Raw genomic sequence first — 20429 nt, 5'->3', positions numbered from 1 at the left:
ATGTTTTCCTTAACTTTTTACTTTTTTTTTTTTTATTTTCCCCCCACTTGGGACATGTCTAAATATACTTTCCAATGTTAATTTTGTTTTTAGCTATGTTTTTTTTTACTCTAGATTACTTTGCATATCCTGTTTTAGACTGACCTTTGAATGCCCACTGTAAGCACTACAAAAATGAAATGGAAGTTAGTGTTTTGCTGGTTAGTGACCTGATTGAACTTGTGCAATCTGTGAAGGATAAGGTCAGTCCCACATTTTTTCTCAGTGTAGCAGGTATTATTGAAAGAAATAGCTTGAAGGAAGAAAAAAAACAACATCAACAATTACAAGGGGAGAGTGTAGTATACTACCTCTTTTTTTTTATTAACCAGTCTGTCTCTGATTTCAATTATTTTAAAAAAGTTTTGCACTGTAGTAAGCATAACAGTCTGCCTGGGAGATGCTACTGTACTGGAGATAGTTGTTGGTCAGAAATGGTCATCTCCTTTAGGGGAGAGGGGTTAGTGTTATTTAATATGTCATTTATATAGTCTTTTGTAATATGTTATTGAATATTGTTACTTAATATAAATGAGTTAAAATATCTCTGCCGTTTCAAATGTTAATACCTAGAAAGGTATTTACCTTCTACTTGTAAGGTAAGGGGCTGATTCTATAAAGAAGCAATATGTCCTTCAGGAAATGTCATTTTGCCATTATTAACAGACATCTTCAGCTATGAAAGCCCCCACTGTCATGGAGAAGATAACAGAAGAAGAATGTAGGGAAAAAGAAACACCATTCTTTGCTCTTCAATGTAATCTCTGTTCCATTCAGCTATGGGGGTTTTTCCCATATATATGCATTATCTTCTTGTAGTCTTGCAGCCTACTGTAGAGCTAATCATTGACCCCAGAATCTTACTTAGTAACTATTTGCAAAGGTTCTGTTTTGCTTCAGTCTTCTAAGTTAGATTCTAACTGTCAACCTTATCCCATACCTAGTTTCCATCCTTCTTGATCCTACCTCCCATCTCTGATCCCTGGAAGAAGTCAGTATAGCACCAGAGCATATGCTGAGGACCATATCTTAATGCCTTTTGCTCTGTGGCTGACTTTTCTGATGGTCTTAAGTGGTATTTTGTATTATCTTCCTTACTAGACTAAGCTAGACTACTTGATGGCTACTTCAAAAGTAAAAGAGAAATTGCCTTATTGTTTGAATTTATTTCTGCACTCTTAATTCATTCTAGGAGATAGGTCCCCCCTCTTTATCATCTAGACTACTATATTTTAATGCTACTGCTGACCTACTGACAGTAAGTGGAAACCCCTGGGTGAGAAAGAATGATAGAATCTTTCAGGTTGAAATGGAAGTCCAACTTCCCCCCGAGCTGTGAGCTCACAGGAAGGAAGGGAGAAGGCAGCAGCTCTGAGGAAAGAGGCTGTGTTTTTCTTCAGAGAAGCAAGGAAGGTGGGAATGAGATGGTAGTGGGATAAGAGGAAGGTAGTGGAGGTACTAACAATGAGGTCTGCTTTTAATTTTATTATACTTAAAACTAAGGGGGATCATTGCAGTATTTGGTAACTTTTTACTAGTTACTTGAATTAAGTGTAGATATTTAAAAATGCAATGTGAAGTTTCATGCTATCTCAGTATTGTCATACTTGGGTCTCACTAACATTTATACAGGAAACAAGCTACTAGAATTTAGCTCGGTGAACTTGCAGCTGATTATACTGGGGCATTAAATCAGTAGGTGATATTTGTGAAATCAATCTTAAGTAGAAGCAGAATTTGGCCTTTGCATTGGAGGTGAAGCTAGCAAAACTGTATTTCCATTTTGAGCAATGAGTTTATGGGTTTACTCTTGGCTGTACACTTTGCCCTGCATGGTTGTGTTTTGTTTTCTTATGGGTTTCTGAAATGCAGACAGAATCAGAAGTATTCACGATCAGGCAAGTCATGATTCATGACTCAGGCAAGTTGTGGTAGTTTCAATTTCACTCACGGGGAATAAGAATTCCTCCACCTTATTTCCTAGCTTGGTTTGCAGTGCTACTTTTTTAAATCTGCACATTTGAAGAATTTACTCTTCCACAACTTCTGTTTTATTTACTTTCAGGTTTTACCTTTCTTGTGATTAGAAGTTGCTTCTGCTGCTGTAGATTTGTTTCAAGGGCAGGTCTGGGAACTGATAAATCTAATATTTGTACAGTCTTGTTGCCCTGGCAGAGACTATCTAGAAAGTATTTCTTATATTTGTCTTTTACTTAATGGCATGGGTCCAGATGTGAAGGTGGCTATAATTCAGTAGTAAAATTCAGGGAGGTTCTTTTATGTTCTCTGGGCTCTTGGTTATCCTTCTCTGTGGAAGGTGTATACTGTGCTGGTTGGTATTTTTTCTTTTCAACTTCACTTTGGATGGATACAATATGTTCAGTATGCCCAAATATAATTTTTTTTTTCTCCCTAAGCTGGCAGGAGACTTCTTCTATTACAGGAACATCAAAAGAAGGCAGCATAGCATGTCTACACTGTGCGTTTGGTGATCCTCTAAAACATTAGTGCAAAATACCCATTTTGGGGGAGATGGGAAGCTCTTCTTGCCACTGAAAGGATATTCTATAACTTGGGTTATGCTAAACGTTTTGTCTTCCGGATTATGGGAGCCACTCCAGTAGTCTTTGTAGCATATGCAGTAATGCTCAGTCCCTTTCCAGGATACGTAATTTGGAAAGATTGAGATAAAAAAAAGGCAATGTTTTGTATTCCCCAAGATCTATGTTCTGGCTATAGACTTCATATTTGTACCAGGCCCTGCAGTATGCATGATTACAGTTCAGATTCAGGATCTCGAATATTTTAGATCTGATCTACTGTGCAGTCACTATATCTTAATATTCTGCTACAAATCTATCGTAATGCAGTTACCGTATATAGTTTATTTCTTTTTCCTATATGGAAATATACTATATTCGTATAAATGCTATTTTATCTTAAAGTGCATTCATGCTGGGATTTTCTTTAACTATGCCGGTGTAGTCTATGTAATGCAAGTATTATATGCAGCTAGAGTGTTTATTGCTCTACCCTAGGAATGTTACAGTTTGTTTCCATGATTGCATGAAAGATATGAATGAGATCCATACACTCCTAATGCCCCACTTCAGTTCCCATGCTGTTCATCTGTCCCAATGAGAGTCGTTACTGGAAGCATGATTCTGCAAACTGAAGGGAAAAAGGAGCACTTTGTGGTCTGAACTATTTTCCTCCTTTGATAATGAACAGTTCAAATACACAGTTTAGAATATCCCTGTATGAATTTGCTTGAAATCTATTTCTACAACCAGTAATTCAGTTGCTGTGGGTTTTTTTTTTATCTTGCATAAAAATAATGTCTGTCAAATTCACTTTCTCCTGCCAGTTATTATAGCTGGTGCTCTTAATTATGGTTGCAAATGGTCTGTGTGACTTGCTGTACCAGAACTGTTCCTTCTCTTGATGATTATCGTATATCACACTTGTACTGTAGTATGCACCTGATGACAGCCTTATTCAGCTGAGTGATCAAGCAAGGATTGTATTACAAACAACGAAAGAGTGGGTCTGTTTGTAACTCTAACTTCTGAAGATGTGTCTGGCAGAAGCTGGGTCTCCAGTGTTGAATGGGAAGGGAAAGAAGAGCTTGGTGATACAGTTATTTTGGCTTATGGTTTATTCCCCTTCTTAGCTTGCATTGGAATCTTTGCTTTAATTTTTCTGCTATTGTCCTATTAAAAAAATATCAACTAACCTGAGGAAATAGGCCAATTGTGATCTGTAGTTGATGGGATAGCAGTGGTGGAGGTAGTGTGATTGCCTGGTTCTGCACAGATGGTGTGTTTACACTTCCAGAAAGATTTATTAGCACTTGATTCTCGTGTGAATCTTTCAATCCAATATTTTAGTTTTAGCATAGCAGAGGATGATTTCTTTTTCTTGATATGGCTACAAAGCACACACAAATGTGTGTGCAAAAAAACCCCAAACCTCTGTCTTTCTCTTTCCTGTATCATATAGCTGTCTAGAGATTAATTTCTTTGTTTCTCTCTGATGCAATGTGAATTGTTACTTTTTTTTTTCTTTTTTAGGAGATGTTTCTTTGGTATAGTGGCTTTCTAATGCAGCTAACTAAATATGCTAATGGTAAACTTCCCTGCATTTTTGGCACTAACACATAATTCTTAAATTTTGTTGTGACCTATGTGGAGTTTGTGATGTGCCAGTACTATTGTATTACATTGTATTACTTTCAAAATGCTACTGACGAGTTACTATTTAAAAAAAAATATTTATTTATATTTTTCCCCCTCCCTCAAATCCACACAAAACACTCAGTACAAATGGCAGTCACATACTGGGCCTTGATAGAATTATCTTCACATAATCACCATCACCTCTGTTTTCAAATGAGTTGTTTTCTCATGATACTGTTAGATCTGCTAGGGAGAAGATACAGAGGCTGCATGGTCTGGTGGAGTACAGAAGAACATCCGTTATTACACTGAAATTTTTCTATATTTATGTGACCTTACACAATCTGTTTGTCTCTCTTGTTTTACCCAGAGTAACTGGAAAACCAGATCAGCAATAGGGTTCTAAACTGTATGAGATGGAAAACAATCTTTGACTAGAAAATAATTTATGGAGTAGCTCATGCTGAATTCTAAACAGTCCTCAGCAGTATCACACAGGATTTTATTTTACTTTTTTAATTATGCTCCTTGCAGAACATGTAGGCTTCTCTACTAACTTTCTGTGCAACTCTTATAATGCGAATTTCCAAATCCTGACATTGGTATTACACCAGTGCTGCTATTTAAACTACTTGTTAAAGCTCTCCTCTCTGCTCATAGGTCTGACTGTGTTCTATATATGTTTTCATCTGACTTTGAACTGCAATATTAAACTTGCATTCAGGACTGATGGTAAATTACTTGATCCCATATGGATTAATAGCAATGAGATGTTTGAGAGCAGGCCATATTTTAGCTCATATTTGTGGCTCAACCCAAACTGTGTACAACTTTCTCACTGAGCACAGTGTTATTCTGAAATAAACCAAGAATAATTCCAGACCTGAACTGGGCTTCAGGCATGGTGTTTTTTTATTTGTCTTTGAATTTCTTTCTGCATGCTACTTTTTGACTAACTTTGGTTCTGTGAGAAGAAATGATAGGAAGTCTGTACTGTCTTATACTTGCTTTTAGTTTCTAAAGTATACCATTGCTTATATCTGAAGAATACTTTTACTGCCTGCTAAGTGTCTGAGTGAGTGAAGTTCTGGCATGTACTTGATTTATTTTCATGTGTTTGAATGTAAAGCTGATCAGAAACTGCTATGGGTAACAACTGAGGAATCTGATATTTCTTTGCAGCATACCAGGCATGCACATATTCTACAAAAAGTTAAATCCTTAGATTTTATTTTTTTATAACCTTTTATAAACCCATGAGGACATATGTCACGCAAACTTAGCTTGATTTGGGTTGTTACTCATAAAACTAATTGGTTTTTCAGTATATGTTTTGGTGCTGATTTCTCCAACAAATGAATCTTGTATGCTGAGCTTTTGATCCTTCAACCTTTGGTTTTGAAACTTCACTAAGATCCCTTTCTATCCAACAAATAGGGCTTCTAAACTTAGCTTGGAAGGACTTCCAGCATCTTGTGAGAAATAGCTGAGGTACCATAGGGCAGACAGATGGCTGCTTTAAACCCAGCATTTTGGAATTGTCTTTTAAGAAGTCATGAGGGCAAATGCACTCCAAAGTAAATCAACTGCAAATACTAAATAATCTCATTTAGTTTTATGAATGATCTCTTGTACTCTATACCTGTAAAGTTCAGAGCTCTTGTACAGATTTTTTTTTTTTTGATCACACGCCTTATAGTCTTTGTCACTTGGCCAGTAGTCTGCATGATACAAGAATTTTTCTTTATCCATTTACCCTTTATTAACATCTAAGTCTTTCTTTTCCTCTCAACCTTTAATCTTAATTACTTCTCTAACAAAATATTTGTATGGAATTATGTCTACATTATTGTGCTCATCACACCAGCAGAATAAGAACTGCTGCTGTTTGCAAAACTAAAAGTGGAATTCTTTTGTCTTCGGTTCCTTCCTATTCTCACATCTGCAGTCTTTTTTGCCATAGACACAACAGTGGAGTGAACCAGATGCACAGCATTAACAACTGCATTTCCAAATGTGGTCTCTGGTCTTAAGTAAGTTGTGAGGTTTTTTGTTTGGTTGGTTGGTTGGTTTGGGGTTTTTTTGGGGGGGAGGAGGGGGTTGAGTTTTTTTTGGTTTTCCGTTTTTCTTCTTGTACCACTGCAGCTCCACACAGAGTCCATCCTTGTGCCAGCCCAGTGGTGAGAGACTTGTGACTTCTCCAAGCCTGGATCTAGCTATGAAAGCAGTGGCTGAGAAAAAATAGACAGCTTCTAGGATGCCACTATGTAGAACTGTTCCTGGTCTAACTAAATACTCTTTAGGGGATGGGGAAAGAATGTTGCACTAAACACTGTGCCTTTTGCAAATAAGAAGTCTTCCCTTGCTACCCAGGCAGCAGCAAACATGCCTTTTTGGCATAATATGTTGGAATGTAGAGTGGCACATGTTCTGTGTTTAATTTGAAAAATGGTGTAATCCTATGCTAAAGATAAAGTGACTCAAAAAAATATGCAGTTAATTTACTTTCTTATGTGCTGGTGTTTTTAAAAAAAAAAAATTAAACTCGCTCCTGGAATCTAATTAATTTTGAAGACAATATAATAGCAATTCAGCTATTGCAGCTGTGGGAAAAACCTGTTCAGTAGCATTTGAAATGGAAAGTGAAGCTTTGAGTCAGATTCTTTTATGTGTAGTTTTCTAAGAGTTTACACTTGACAAAATGTCTGGGTTTTGTAGAGTTGAAATGTCTTCAGAAATGTCTTTTGGAATGTGTAGCTTTCCCAGTTCAAAGTGTAGATAATGATATTTTTTGTTTGCTTGTTTTTGTGTGTTTTTTGTGATGTTTTGGTTTTTATTTCTTTCTTTTTTTTCTTGACTGGAAAATACCAGGATGCTGGACCCTGAATGCAATTGTGCTTTCTCATGTTTTATTAGACATTGTTTTGCAAAAGCCATTTTTCTTACCAATGTAATGCTGCCAGTCTGTAAGGCAAAAACACTTGCCAAAAGCAGGAAAGTCCTCCCTGCTCTATCATAACTCCCTGCCCCCAGCCCCAAACTTCATCTCTACAGGACAAAAATGGCACATAAACCTGAGCACTATATTTTTTTATTTAAGCATAATAGTTCTCAAACTGTATTAAAGATTTTGCTGTAGTTTATGTGTATGCAATTTGTTTACATCTTTACTTGTATCTTGTTTCAATCCTCACTAGAGGATTTAGCTTTCAGTGTATGCTTTTTTCTTTCTCCCTCCCTGTGTGTATGTATATAAGATAGAAGTACTTTTATGTCATGTAGCATGTGCTTAAAAGTTACCTGCTGTAGAAGCACTAAATGACTGGTTTTATTGTGCTTTATTTCAAAACCATTCAATGTGCAATACCAGCAGAGCAAAATGTAATGAACCCTGTTGTGATATGCTCATGGATGTCTGAATTTATCTTTTTTGTTAGTGTACAATTTAAGTTGTACTTAATGGAATGATGTATGCTTCTTTATATTACAATGAATGAGATGCTTATGATATGTATTGGCTTTTCAAAGTAACTTATGCTTTGTTTTAATGTATTTTTATGGGGTATCATTCTCTGATAAATAACCTCTTATTCATTTTTCTTTCTTCTAGATTTAGGTAAGCATATGTACATTGTTAGTGGTGTGATTTTTTTATTTTTTTTTTTACACATGCTGGTAAGCCAGAGACATGCATGATACATATTTCTCTTGCAGTAGGACACTTAAGCAGTGTAATGTAACAGTTCACATGCTTAGTTCTCTCATTCCTGTGCCAGAGGAAATGAAGTATTGAACTTGAAATTGAAGCCAGACAACTTTTCTGTAATAAGAATGGAAGGGGGCGTGGGGATCATATTAAGGTAAGGTTTATTTCTCTTTAGTCAGAAGCATCTTGTGCCAGATACCATTTCATCATTAAAACCTCATGACTGAGGTTTTATCACAATGAGGTGGGACCAGAGGGAAAACTTTTTAGATTGAGACTGTTTGCACTAATCTGTTTCCAAGATATGTCCTGGTGAAGTCTACCAAAAAATCTTACTTTAATGTAATTTAAATACTTTGTTCTCCTTTACAAATGGAACACTTGAAAGGTCACTGGAGAAGGCTGGGAGTTTGAGGTAAGGACTAATTTTTTTTTTATGTTTTTTTTCCTTCTCTTTGATGTATGCATTTATTCCTTGCAACTGACTTTTTAAACTGTGCTGTGTTGCGGAAACCCTATCAGAGGTATTGCTGTCTTTACATGTGTGTGGTTTGATGGAATAAGAAAAATAAATACAGGAAGTGTTAGGCTTTAATGGTTTCACCAAAGAAGTGGAGTTTGGGAAAGAACTGTGATTTGACTTTTACTGTTGTTAAAGAAAGGGTCCTCACGATCTGTCATCGGCCACAAAAATTTTTCCACATGAAGAAGCTTATTCTGTGCACAGTCAGCAAAATGCCTTACCTGCACTCGTATTGCTATATTAAATAATTAATGAACAGAATTAGCATTGTTTGTACTTTGCCTCTTGGTTTCATGCTTCTGATAGAGCTAGTTTGGAGATGGCACCTTTACTTACGTATTTCTGCTCCTATTCTCTTGGTACTGATAGTTTTACCTAGAAATTATTCATATGTTGGTCTATCCCATGGGGTGGTGGTGTGGTTTAAGCCCCAGTTTAGAGAGAAGACAGTTTTTTTACTTTTGTTTGAGGTGAGACTAAAGAGTTTGAAATGGCTGTTCTCTATTTTAATAGCTGAAGCTGTGCTTCCAGATCAGGTGTTTTGCATTGGAATTTCTTCATTGCAGAGTAGGCTCACATTAGGTGGGCTTACAACTTTTGCTTATTTATGTGATATTAAGGTATTTTCAGCAAACTTTTATTAGTGAAGCTCAATTCCCAATTTACTTAAAAAAAGCCTTTCAATATTTTCATTTTTGAAATAGTATTTGTTTCAGTTAAAATGAAGCACAAGACTTGCTGTTGATCCAGTTGAATCCTGTTCTGTATAGATTTATATTTGACAATGTCTGTGGTAATAAGTTTTGAGTCTACTGCTTACAATATCTTCTAAAAGCTGATTGCATCTAAAGATAACCTGAAATATTCTAAAGCAGAAAGCTCTCCTTGTATGTGACAAAGTTTTCCTGTTATATGTTGAGGTTTTTTGTTTGTGTGTGGGGTTGTTTGTTTGTTTGTTTGTTTGAGTTTTTTTTTTTCCCCCAGCAAATTTGATGGGGAAGACAGTCTGGGTTGTTCCTGTTTCAGGTAAAGGCAAACCCACTTGTGGGATTGCTTTTGCTCAGGGACCTGGATATGCTTGGTGGGTAATGCGGGAAGATGGGGAAGTCCAATGTGTACCTCAAGGGATTTGATTTTAGGGGAAAACAGACAGTGAATTCAATTATATGCTGTTGCTTGCTATGTAGCACTTTTATAGCCCACCAACTAGATGTCTTCAGGTCACCAGCGACTGGCCCTGGCTTCCCTCTGATCATCATTTCAACAAAGAATGAATTTTGATGAAACTAGACAAGCTCAGCCGTGACCAGATGAGTTCCACGGTGACATCAGCAGGCAACAATCCAACACTGCATACTGTCTCTCCTGCTCTGAAAGACTGTTACAAGACATGGAGCCCCCCAACATCATGGACCTGATGAACTCAGCAGCTTTATAGGGATTGGTCCATGCTCTAAGGGACCATAAAGATCATGATTCATCTGTTATTCTGGCCTTGGCACCACTGTTTCTCCTCTCTTACCTTGCCTCACCCCCCATTGCTCTTTTCAGGGTGAAGACTTAAGTCCTCCCTGGAGCTGGCTGGTGTGCCACTGGGAACACAGCTTGGAACCCCATCAAAGGCCAGGCAGCACATATTATACAAGAACTGGAGATAGCTGTGAAGATAACAGGCAAGTCTGTGGAACTTAGTAACAGGAGGCAGGAGGAGCAACTGTACTGTTATGTTTAACAGGTCTGGTGAGTACTGGGAAAAGGACTGTAGGTGTTTTTTTTTTTTTGTTGTGTTGGACATGACAGAGTGGCAGAAATGAGGATTTAGCTCATGGGCTACAGAAATGTTATAGAGCAGGCAACAGCATATGATTAAATTCATTGGCTGTTTTTGCCAAAATTAAATCCCCTTGAAGGGTCTATTCCAAGGATGCATGGAGCCTCTGGACCAGTCACAATAGGGTGGCTTTTGCCACTCATTCCATGTTAGGCTAATTTCAGTCTTTAGTACAGTCAGTTCTTGGGATCCTCCTGTCACTCCAGAAATACAAATGGGTTCCACCCCTTGATAGCTTGATGTCATCAGAGTACACTGTGCACCAGTATCTACTAGAACCTTATACTCCTGTGAGACTGATGTGCCAGGCCATCTGATCCACGCAGTCCAGTAAACCCAATTGTTCCTCTCCTCCACCTGGCTGGAGGCAGGGCCCCACTAACAGTGATCATAAGATTCTCCACCTATGTCCTGTAGAAATGGATTAGAATTCCTTATCACAGGAGTTGGAGTAAAATCTGTTATTCCACTCCATCTGGGAAGCTTCTCACCAAAGACTGGAGCAGCAACTTTCTTGGGAGGATCACCCTTGACCTTTGTTTTCCTCTTCAATTCACGCACCTTTATCTCCAGAACTAAGGTGGGTTTTCCATCCCGCTTTGTCATGTCTTCTCCGTGATCCCGCAGATGAGACCATAGGGTGGCTCGTGGCGTGTAACTCCTGTATCTTCTCTCTTGGGCAATAGGGCACCTTCTGTTAGTAGCTGAGATGTGGATTGATACATGTGGGGAGCTGGATACGTCAGATGGTTTTTTTTATTGTTTGATCTCCTGGGACAGTTTTTCTGCTGCTGAAATGATGGAAGGAGTGAGATTGTCCTATAGCTCTCAGAGTTGACGACTCAATTCATTGATTGTTGGTGGTTCTGCCTCACTCCAGGTCACTGATGCCAATGAGCGGGTATATGATGACGGTGCACTCCGTGTATGTTTCTGCCACACGGGTCATGTACATTCAACTTCATCTGGACCTACAGGTGCATTCCCACCATCCAGCCTATGATAGGTCTTGTTTAGAATGGCTGATTCCCTCAGGGACTAGAATCCTCTCTCTGTCGTGGTCCACTTGCCTGAGCGACTCATAACATTGTATACTTGCTTTCCCATCTGCCAAGAGCTGCCTCCAAAGGCTGAGGACTCATTTGTCTTTTGCAATCCATTTGTCAATCCCTTTTTCCCTAGCAAGTGATCCCAGCTGCCTGGCTTCCCTACCTTCTTGTTCATGACCCTTGGCCCCAATTGTCCCAGCATCAGAGCAACCAGGTGACAATGTGCTCCCCTGGAAGATGGCTGAAATCTTTTTACATATTCTGCAGCTCGGTCAAGATCCAGGATCAACAAGTCACCTCTTCCTCTTCATCTGATTCCTGTAGTAATAACTCTCATTCAGGTGGCGTCCTCTAGTACTCACATTGGTTCTTCATGTTTCTTCACTGCACAAGTTGCTCTTTGTGGCTGTCATTTGCTTTTCCCCTTGCTTACAGGGGCAACTGATATTGGTATGGATTGGTCCTTTTGTTTATCTACAGTGTCCATTCACTGGGACTGGAGTGGCTGCAGTGTCTGTTTTTCAGGGTTGGTGTAGTTGCTGTGCTTGGGGGTTGAGTAGCTGCATTGCCTGTTGCTTTGCCATCAGATCCAGACACATCTTTTTCCTGCACCTTACAGTACAGGGCTATATAGGCGTAGGCCAAGCCTCAGCACGTTGTGGCAAGTTGTCCCTCTCTCGTATAGCCAGGATGACAGTATATCTTGTCTAAGTGTTCTGCTAATTCTTCCAGATTCTGCATTTGTTCAGGAGTGAAATTCCAAAGCACTGGAGGGGCCAGCTGGCTTAAGTGCTTACCCATATGATCCCACACACCCTGCCACTCAGGACTGTCCAGCCTCGGGGAAGATCTCTTGGTAGATCAGGATCACTGTGCAGCCACTTTGAAAGCATTTGTTCAAATGGCAAGGCTGGAAAAATCTGTTCTTACATCACACTCACAGAATTTCCTACTCGAGAACAGTCACATACTGACTTCTGAAAGTTTGTCTTGTCCTTTTCCAGCACATTGTAAGAAGGACTTGGCTGATGAATACACCAGGGAGTTCATGGAATATTTACAAACAGATCCTTTTAGTGCAGTGAGGGAAATTTATGATACATGTAAGAGAACCGGGAAAAGACTCAGCTTTTCTATATTGTGCAAGTTTCTTGTGGTGGTGTTGCCACCTTGCCAAAGAGAATCCATTGCACCTTTTATACCAAGCTATATTAAATTTAGGAGGGCAACCCTGACCTTTCATGCATGTCTTGGTTTAAGCCACCCATGACTGTCCAGCCTCAGGGAAGATCTCTTGGTAATATTCTTAAATAGTTGTTTAACCTTAGACAAGACCCGAGCTGGACCCTGCTTAGCTTCCGAGATCGGATAAGATAGGGCGTTCTCAGGGTGGTCATGCCATAGGCAAAACAGAGAGAGCATACGCAGCAATAAGCTGGTTCCTAGCAAAAGGAGTAGGGTGCTTTCAAGGGCATTGAAAGGATATTCAAGTTCTTTAACTTTTCCAGAGTCTGCTCCTACTATAAATGGCCGGGGGGGGGGGGGGGGGGGGGAGCTGAGGGTGTGAGTTAAGATCTCCTGCATAGGTTGACCCCCTGAGGGAAGTAAAAAGAAAGATGTGTAATTGTCAAAAATTCCCATTACATGCTTCCCATAGTATAGAGGTGATGACCATGCTGAAAACCCATACCAGCCAGTTTCATGATCAATGACTCTATTGTATTACAGCTCTATTGTATTGTATGACTCTATTGTATTACAAGTCATTACAATGAAATGAGGACCTCAGCCCAGCTCCCAAATCTGATAAACATTAAAACAGCAAATACTGGCTGCAAGTAAGGTATGACATGCTGATATTCTGAGATGAAGTGCAACAACTCAGAGAGCAAATAAATCAACATTGTCACAAGTGACTATTAATCTGAAACAATGAATGCTTATCACAAAGATGATTGGACACACACTGCTCTGATCTGTAATTATCTCCACCCATTGGGCACCAGAAAAGAATTGTTATGGTTTAAGCCCAGCCAGTAACTCGGAACCACGCAGTCGCTTGCTCACTCCCCCCCTTCTTCCCTTTCTGCTCCTGGAGGGACGGGGAGGAGAATCAAAAGAATGTAAATCCCATGGGTTAAGAACAGTCCAATACCTAAGGTATAATACAAAACTACTACTACTGCCACCAATGTTAATAATAAGGGAAATAACAAGGGGAGAGTATACTATTGCTCACCACCCACCAACCGATACCCAGCCTGACCCAAGCAGTGATCTGGCCTTCTGGGTAACTCCCTCCAGTTTATATACCGTGCATGACATGCTGTGGTATGGAATACCCCTTTGGCTAGTTTGGGTCAGGTGTCCTGTCTCTGCTTCCTCCTGGCTTCTTGTGCCCCTTCTCACTGGCAGAGCGTGATACTGAAAAGTCCTTGACTAGAGTAAACATTACTTAAGAACAACTAAAAACATCTGTGTGTTATCAGCGTTGTTCTCAGACTAAAGTCGAAAACAGAGCACTGCACCAGCTATTAAGAAAGAGGAAAACGATTGCTGCAGCAGAAACCAGGACAATTTCTTATCCTAAGAAGTGCTGAATACCAGATTAAATCCTGAAAGTTGATGTTGGTGTCAAAGCCAGTGCTATGCTAGCTTTAATCTTGCTGCTTGCAGAACATCTAGCATTTTCAGAACTTTGGCTTAGGGACTCATGTGTTTGATACTAGGTGCTACAGTTAATGCATAGAGGTGCTTATTGTTTTCTAAAACTGTTTTCAACACCAAAAGATAGATGATTTCTGATTCAAATGATTCTATATCGTACTTCAGTATAGCTTCAACTAATCTATTATTGTGATTTTTCTTATCTGTCCTCATGTGTACCCCTTCTTTAAAGTTCATGTTGAATACGTTAATAAACTATTACACAGCAAATCCATTCACAAGCATAAAACTACATGCAGCATAAAATTGTGACTTTCACTGTAACTGTAGCAAACTAAGTTTTTGAACATGAAAAATAACTTTTGTATTGAACAAGTTACATTTAAGGGAGAAAATCTTACCCAGGAAGGACTGTAAGTTTCACACATGGTAACAATTCACAGCATTATAAATAACAATAATTGTAGTTAAAAAATTATCTTCTATTCAAGAAAACCAGACTTCCTACCTTCACTACAGGGTGTCCTCCAGTAGATGCTTTTACTGCTCCTCTGCTTCCTTCTGTTTCATAGTGAGCTCTGTGATGAGTTTTAGGCTGGACTTCTATTCTCAGTTCACACTGCCCATAATGACTTGGTAAAGGCCAATCAAGAGGTGGCAATGAAGATGTGCTGCAATTGAGATGAGCACACTATGATGAAATGAACTACACTGTCTGGCCACAGTACAAAGTAACTTCACTGTAAGATACTGACAATGATGTCACTTTCCTAACAAATGATGACCAAGTAAGAATAGCTATTAGCCTAAAATTTACTTGAAAATTCGAATGTTTTGCTGGTGCATTAAAATATTCCAATTATTTCCTTTGGGGTTGTTAAAATGGAATTTCTTCCTTCCAATACCTGATTAAAAGAACGGTACTGTACGACCCCCCCTGCCCCACATTGCCAGTGCTATTCTATAGTGGCTTTACATTAATTTTTTTTATCCCCATATATATCAGCAAGCAAGTTCAAATATTATTTAGAGAGAATAGACTAAAGTCAATTTACAAGTCATAGAGTTTTAACTCTGCATTATGGTCTTCCAGCTTGTTGGTTTTGGTTTGTCTAAGATTGGTAAGCACTGCACTTTGTTAACAATCATTAAAATGAACCCTATATGATGACTAAAAATTTTAAAGCTAGTAATCCTATCTAAACATAAAGACTTACTACAAAAACCAAAGATGTCTACAGCATATGCTTAGCTTATCCACAGATTCTATATACCCTTACACGGAGTAGCAAAGTTGCTCCAGGAAAGAAGAAAAATACACAGTAATAGAAGAATCTCAAAGGAAAATAAGCCACATGGTATCACTGGTGTTTTCATACCTATCCTTTTACCTGCATCGATATACAGACTTATGATTCTAATAAGGTGAATGGTCAAATTCAAGTCAGTAAATACTTGGTAGAGCAAATTATTTTATGAACATTTAGAAGTTAATGTTTAGAGCACTGTGTACTGAACAAGAACATTTACAGTAACAATAAGCTTATATTAAAATAGTTTTGTACTACCATACTCTGACAAACAAGGAAAGCAAATGAGGTTTTGAAGAGATGGACAAATACTGGTTTGTATCATCATTCGAGAAAGCTCAAATTCATTTCTTTTGGCTTTAAAGGAAGTCAGGAAAACAGCCACCACCAATACCTGCAAATATCCACAAACAGAAATAGCCACAGGTCCAAGAAAGATAAATTATACCTTCTTGAGAATTTAGCTAAGACCAATGAGACATATCCACCATTGAGAAAGAAGATAATATTTGGATTGAATAAAAAAAGAAAGCTCTGCCTTTAGTAAGTATCTGGATGGACTTGGGCTTAGCCTGCAACACCACACACAGAATCATAGAATAGTTAGGGTTGGAAAGAACCTTAAGATTATCTAGTTCCAATCCCGCTGTCATGGGCAGGGACACCTCACACTAAACCATGTCAACCAAGGCTATGTTGAACCTAGCCTTGAACACTGCCAGGAATGAAGCATTCACAACTTCCTTGGGCAACCCATTCCAGTGCCTCACCACACTCACAGTAAAGAACTACTTCCTCACTCCAGACCAGTGTGTCTAAACGGACTTGTGATAAGCATTTATTGTTTCAGAGTAACAGTCACTCATCACAATGCTGATTTATTGGCTCTCAAAATTGTTGCTCTTGATCTCACAGTTCTAGCATGTCATACCTTATTTACAGCCGGTATATGCTGTTTTAGGGTTTATCAGCTGGGGGCCTTGGGCTAAGGTACTTGTTTCATTGTACTTTACAGTAATGACTTGCAATACAATAGACTCATTGAACATGAAACTGATCTGGCTTGAGTTCCCAGTGTGGTCACCGCCTCTATACTTTCAGAGATATATAAAACAAATGATTAGCAATTACAAATCTTTTTTACCCTCCTCAGGTGGTCAACTTGTGAAGGAGACATTCCCTCACATTCCCAGATCCCACCACCAGACTACTTACAGCATCATTTGAGAGTTCTGAAGGTTTTGAATGGCCTTTGGGTACACTTGAGACCTGCCTGCTGAGTGTGATAGGGATCACCATATCATCACACATATAGAATGCATTTTACCTGTCATCCAGGGGAGCACATCATCACCTAGTTAATCTGATGGGGAAAAGATCACAAACTAGAAGGTAGGGAAGCTAAGCAGCTGGGATCACTTGCTAGGGAAGGGGGAAGAGACAAAGCAATTGCAAAAGAGAAATGGCCCCTCAGCCTTCAGAGACTGCTCATGGCAGCTACAAAAAAAAGGTTTCCATACAAGGAAGATCTTATGAGTCTTATGGGGAACTGGACAACAACAGAGAAATGCAACCAGTCTCTGAGGGAATCAGCCATTGTAGAATCATAGAATAGCGAGGAATGGAAAGGACCTTAAAATCATCTAGTTCCAACCCCCCTGCCATGCACAGGGACACCACACACTAATCCATGTCACCCAAGTCTCTGTCCAACCAGGCCTTGAACACTGCCACGGAGGGAACATTCATAGAATCATATAATTATACAATGGTTAGGGTTGGAAAGGGCATAAAGATTGTCTAGTTCCAACCCCCCTGCCATGGGCAGGGACACCTCACACTAAACCATGTCAACCAAAGCTATGTCCAACCTGGCCTTGAACACCACCAGGGATGGAGCATTCAAAACTTCCCTGGGCAACCCATTCCAGTGCCTCACCACCCTCACAGTAAAGAATTTCTTCCTTATATTCAACTGAAACTTCCCCTGCTTAAATTTGAACCTGTTACCCTTTGTCCTATCACTACAGTCCCTAATGAAGAGTCCATCCCCAGCATCCTTGTAGCCTCCCTTCAGATACTAGAAGGCTGCTATGAGGTCTCCAAGCAGCCTTCTTGTCTCCAGGCTGAACAGCCCAAACTTTCTCAGCCTATCTTCATACAGGTGGTACTCCAGTCTCTTTTCCAGGGAAAAAGGTTTTGAGAAAGGGAGGGAAATAATCCAAATCCTGCTGAAAGCCGGTTTTGCCATAAAATGGAGTAAGGTCAAGGGACCTGCACAGAAGATACAATTTTTGTGAATAAAATGGCAAGATGGACATCGCCAGATCCCCACAGATGTGATGAACAAGATAACAGCAATGTCTCCACCAACTAATAAGAAAGAAACACAAGCTTTCTTGGGTGTTTCGGAGTCTGGAGAATGCACATCCCAAACTATAGTTTGATTGTAAGCCTTCTCTATCATGTAACCCGGAAGAAGAATGATTTTAAATGGGACCCTGAGCAACAACAAGCTTTTGAACAAATTAATCGAGTTCAGGCAGCAGCTGTTGGACCAGTCCAGACTGGGGCAGATGTAAAAAATGTACTCTACACCACAGCCAGGGAGAATGGTCCTACCTGGAGACTTTGGCAGAAAGATCCAGGGTAGACTCGAGGTTGACCCTCTGGCTTTTGGAGTTGGCAATACAAAGGATCTGAGGCCAGCTATACGCCAACTGAAAAAGAGATACTGGCAGCCTATGAAAGAGTTCAAGCTGCTTCAGAAGTGACTGGCACTGAAGCACAGCTCCTCCTGGCACCCCAGATGCCTGTGCTGGGCTTGATGTTCAAAGGCAGAGTCTCTACACATCATGCAACTGATGCTACATGGAGTAAATGGGCTGCACTAATTACACAACGAGCTTAAATAGAAAATTCGAGTCATCCAGGAATTCTTAAAGTCATCATGGATGGGCCAGAGGGCAAAGAGTTTGGAATGTCACCAGAGGAGGAGTTGATACGTGCTGAAGAAGCCCCACCAGATCATAAACTATCAGAAAGTAAAATGCAATATGCCTAAATACTGTGGAAAGCACTGGAGATGGAAGGCAGCTGTATGGAGTCCCTGGCAACAAGTTGCAAAAACTACTGAGGAAGAAGGTGAATCAAGTCAATTTGCCGAGGTGAAAGCCATCCAGCTAGCCTTGGACATTGCTGAATGAGAAATGTGGCCAGTACTTCATGGGTAAACCCATCTGGGCTTCTGCACTGAGGCAAGATATCTCTGCCTGGGTGCATAACCAGGTGGTGAAGGTATGCTATGTAGATGCTCATGTACCCAAGAGTCAGCCCACTGAGGAACACCAGAACAACCAACAAGTAGATAAAGCTGCTAAGATTGAAGTGGCTCAGATGGACTTAAACTGGCAACATAAGGGTGAATTATTTTTGGCCCAGTGGGCCCATGACACTTCAGGCCATCAGGGCAGAGATGCAACATACAGATGGGCCTGTGATCGAGGGGTGCACTTAACAATAGACACTATTGCCCAGGCTATTCATGAGGGGGAAATGTGCTGCAATTAAGCAAGCTAAACAGTTAAAGCCTCTTTGGTATAGAGGATGATGGCTGAAGTACAAATATTGGGAGGCCTGGCAGACTGATTATATCACACTCCCACCAACCCACCAAGGCAAGCGCCATGTGCTTACCATGGTGGAAGCAACCACCAGATGGCTGGAAACATAGGCTTGTGCCCCATGCCACTGCCCAGAACACTATCCTTGGCCTTAAGAAACAGATTCTGTGGCACCACAGCACCCCAGAGAGAATTGAGTCAGACAATGGGACTAATTTCCAGAACAACCTCATAGACATTTGGGCCAAAGAGCATGGCATTGAGTGGATATATCACATACCCTGTCATCAGCAGGCAACAATCCAACACTGCACACCATCTCTCCTGCTCTGAAAGACTGTTACAAGAGATGGAGCCCCCTCAACATCATGGACCTGAACTCAGCAGCTTTACAGGGATCGGTCCATGCACTAAGGAATATCTCTATCTTTGTGTGGGTGTGGAGACATATATATATTTATATATGAGTGTAATGGTACATTGAAAAAAGTGGGACCTGCGCATGACATGAATGGTATGGAATAAGGGGTGGAAACCCTCCTGGGTTTAGCAGGAGCAGTCAGTTGTCTCTCTCTTAGGAGCCGATGCAGTTCTGTGTTTTTGACTTTAAGCCTGGGATCAACATGGATAACACCAATCTTTTTAGTTGTTGCTAAGTAATGTTTACACCAACCAAGGACTTTCTGAGTCTCATGCTCTGCTAGGGAGGAAGGGAAGTTGGGAGGAAGCAGAGACAGGACACCTAACACCAACTAGCCAAAGGGGTATTCCATACCGCAGCACATCATGCCCAGTATATAACCTGTGGGCAGTTATCTGGAAGGTCTAGATTGCTGCTCGGGGGGGGGGGGCTGGGTATCAGGCAGCAGGTAGAGCAGGTAGTGAGCAGTTGTGTTTGCTTCCCTTATTATTTCCCTTATCATTATTATTACTGGTGGTAGGAATAGTGGTTTTGTGTTATACCTTAGTTACTGGACTATTATTATGTCAACGTATGGGAATTAAATTCTTTCAATTCTCCTCCCCCTCCCTCCAGGAATGAGGGGAGGAAAAAGGTGGGGGGGAGGAGTGAGTGAGCAGCTGCACGGTTCTGAGTTACCAGTTGGGCTTAAACTACAAGAATCACCTTTCCAAGAGCCATGGGAGGAATAGGAGTATTTCCCTTTCTTATTAGTGAAATGAAGAAACGTGAACAGTAAATCTTCTCCACAAGCACTCAGTAGACAGCAAGGACTCTTCTTCCCCCAGTTAGAATGTCTGATGACTGGTCCTTACACAGAAAGAGTATTTACTGGGTAGGAGAAAACAAGTGACATCAGTGATAACAGAGGGAACTGACAGCAGTGCACTGTACGCCCAATCCTTCCAGAAACTTACCACAGGGCAAGACATACTGCCTAAATGCTACTATTGACTATCACCTAGACCTTGCCATTCCCTTTTAATAGCTACTGAAGGAGAACAACTCAAGTCTTCAGTCTGAAAAAGAAAAAAAAATGTCAT

General features: G+C 40.1%; 1 protein-coding gene across 3 annotated transcripts in view; it reads right to left on the bottom strand.

Moving 5' to 3' along the window:
* The window catches only part of LOC117438003 (nuclear factor of activated T-cells, cytoplasmic 3-like), a 104400-nt gene that overhangs the window by 43470 nt on the left and 40501 nt on the right, over positions 1-20429 (bottom strand). For all 3 annotated transcript variants that reach the window (XM_034073328.1, XM_034073329.1, XM_034073330.1), the window contains exon 3: positions 14502-14664. In XM_034073328.1, coding sequence (XP_033929219.1) covers positions 14502-14664 — 163 coding nt within the window. The remainder of the gene's footprint in view (positions 1-14501; positions 14665-20429) is intronic.

This window comes from Melopsittacus undulatus, chromosome W (assembly GCF_012275295.1).
Source record: "Melopsittacus undulatus isolate bMelUnd1 chromosome W, bMelUnd1.mat.Z, whole genome shotgun sequence".
Lineage (NCBI taxonomy): Eukaryota > Metazoa > Chordata > Aves > Psittaciformes > Psittaculidae > Melopsittacus > Melopsittacus undulatus.
The sequence above is the reverse complement of the archived record's forward strand: the minus strand, read 5'-3'. Positions and strand labels throughout refer to the sequence as shown.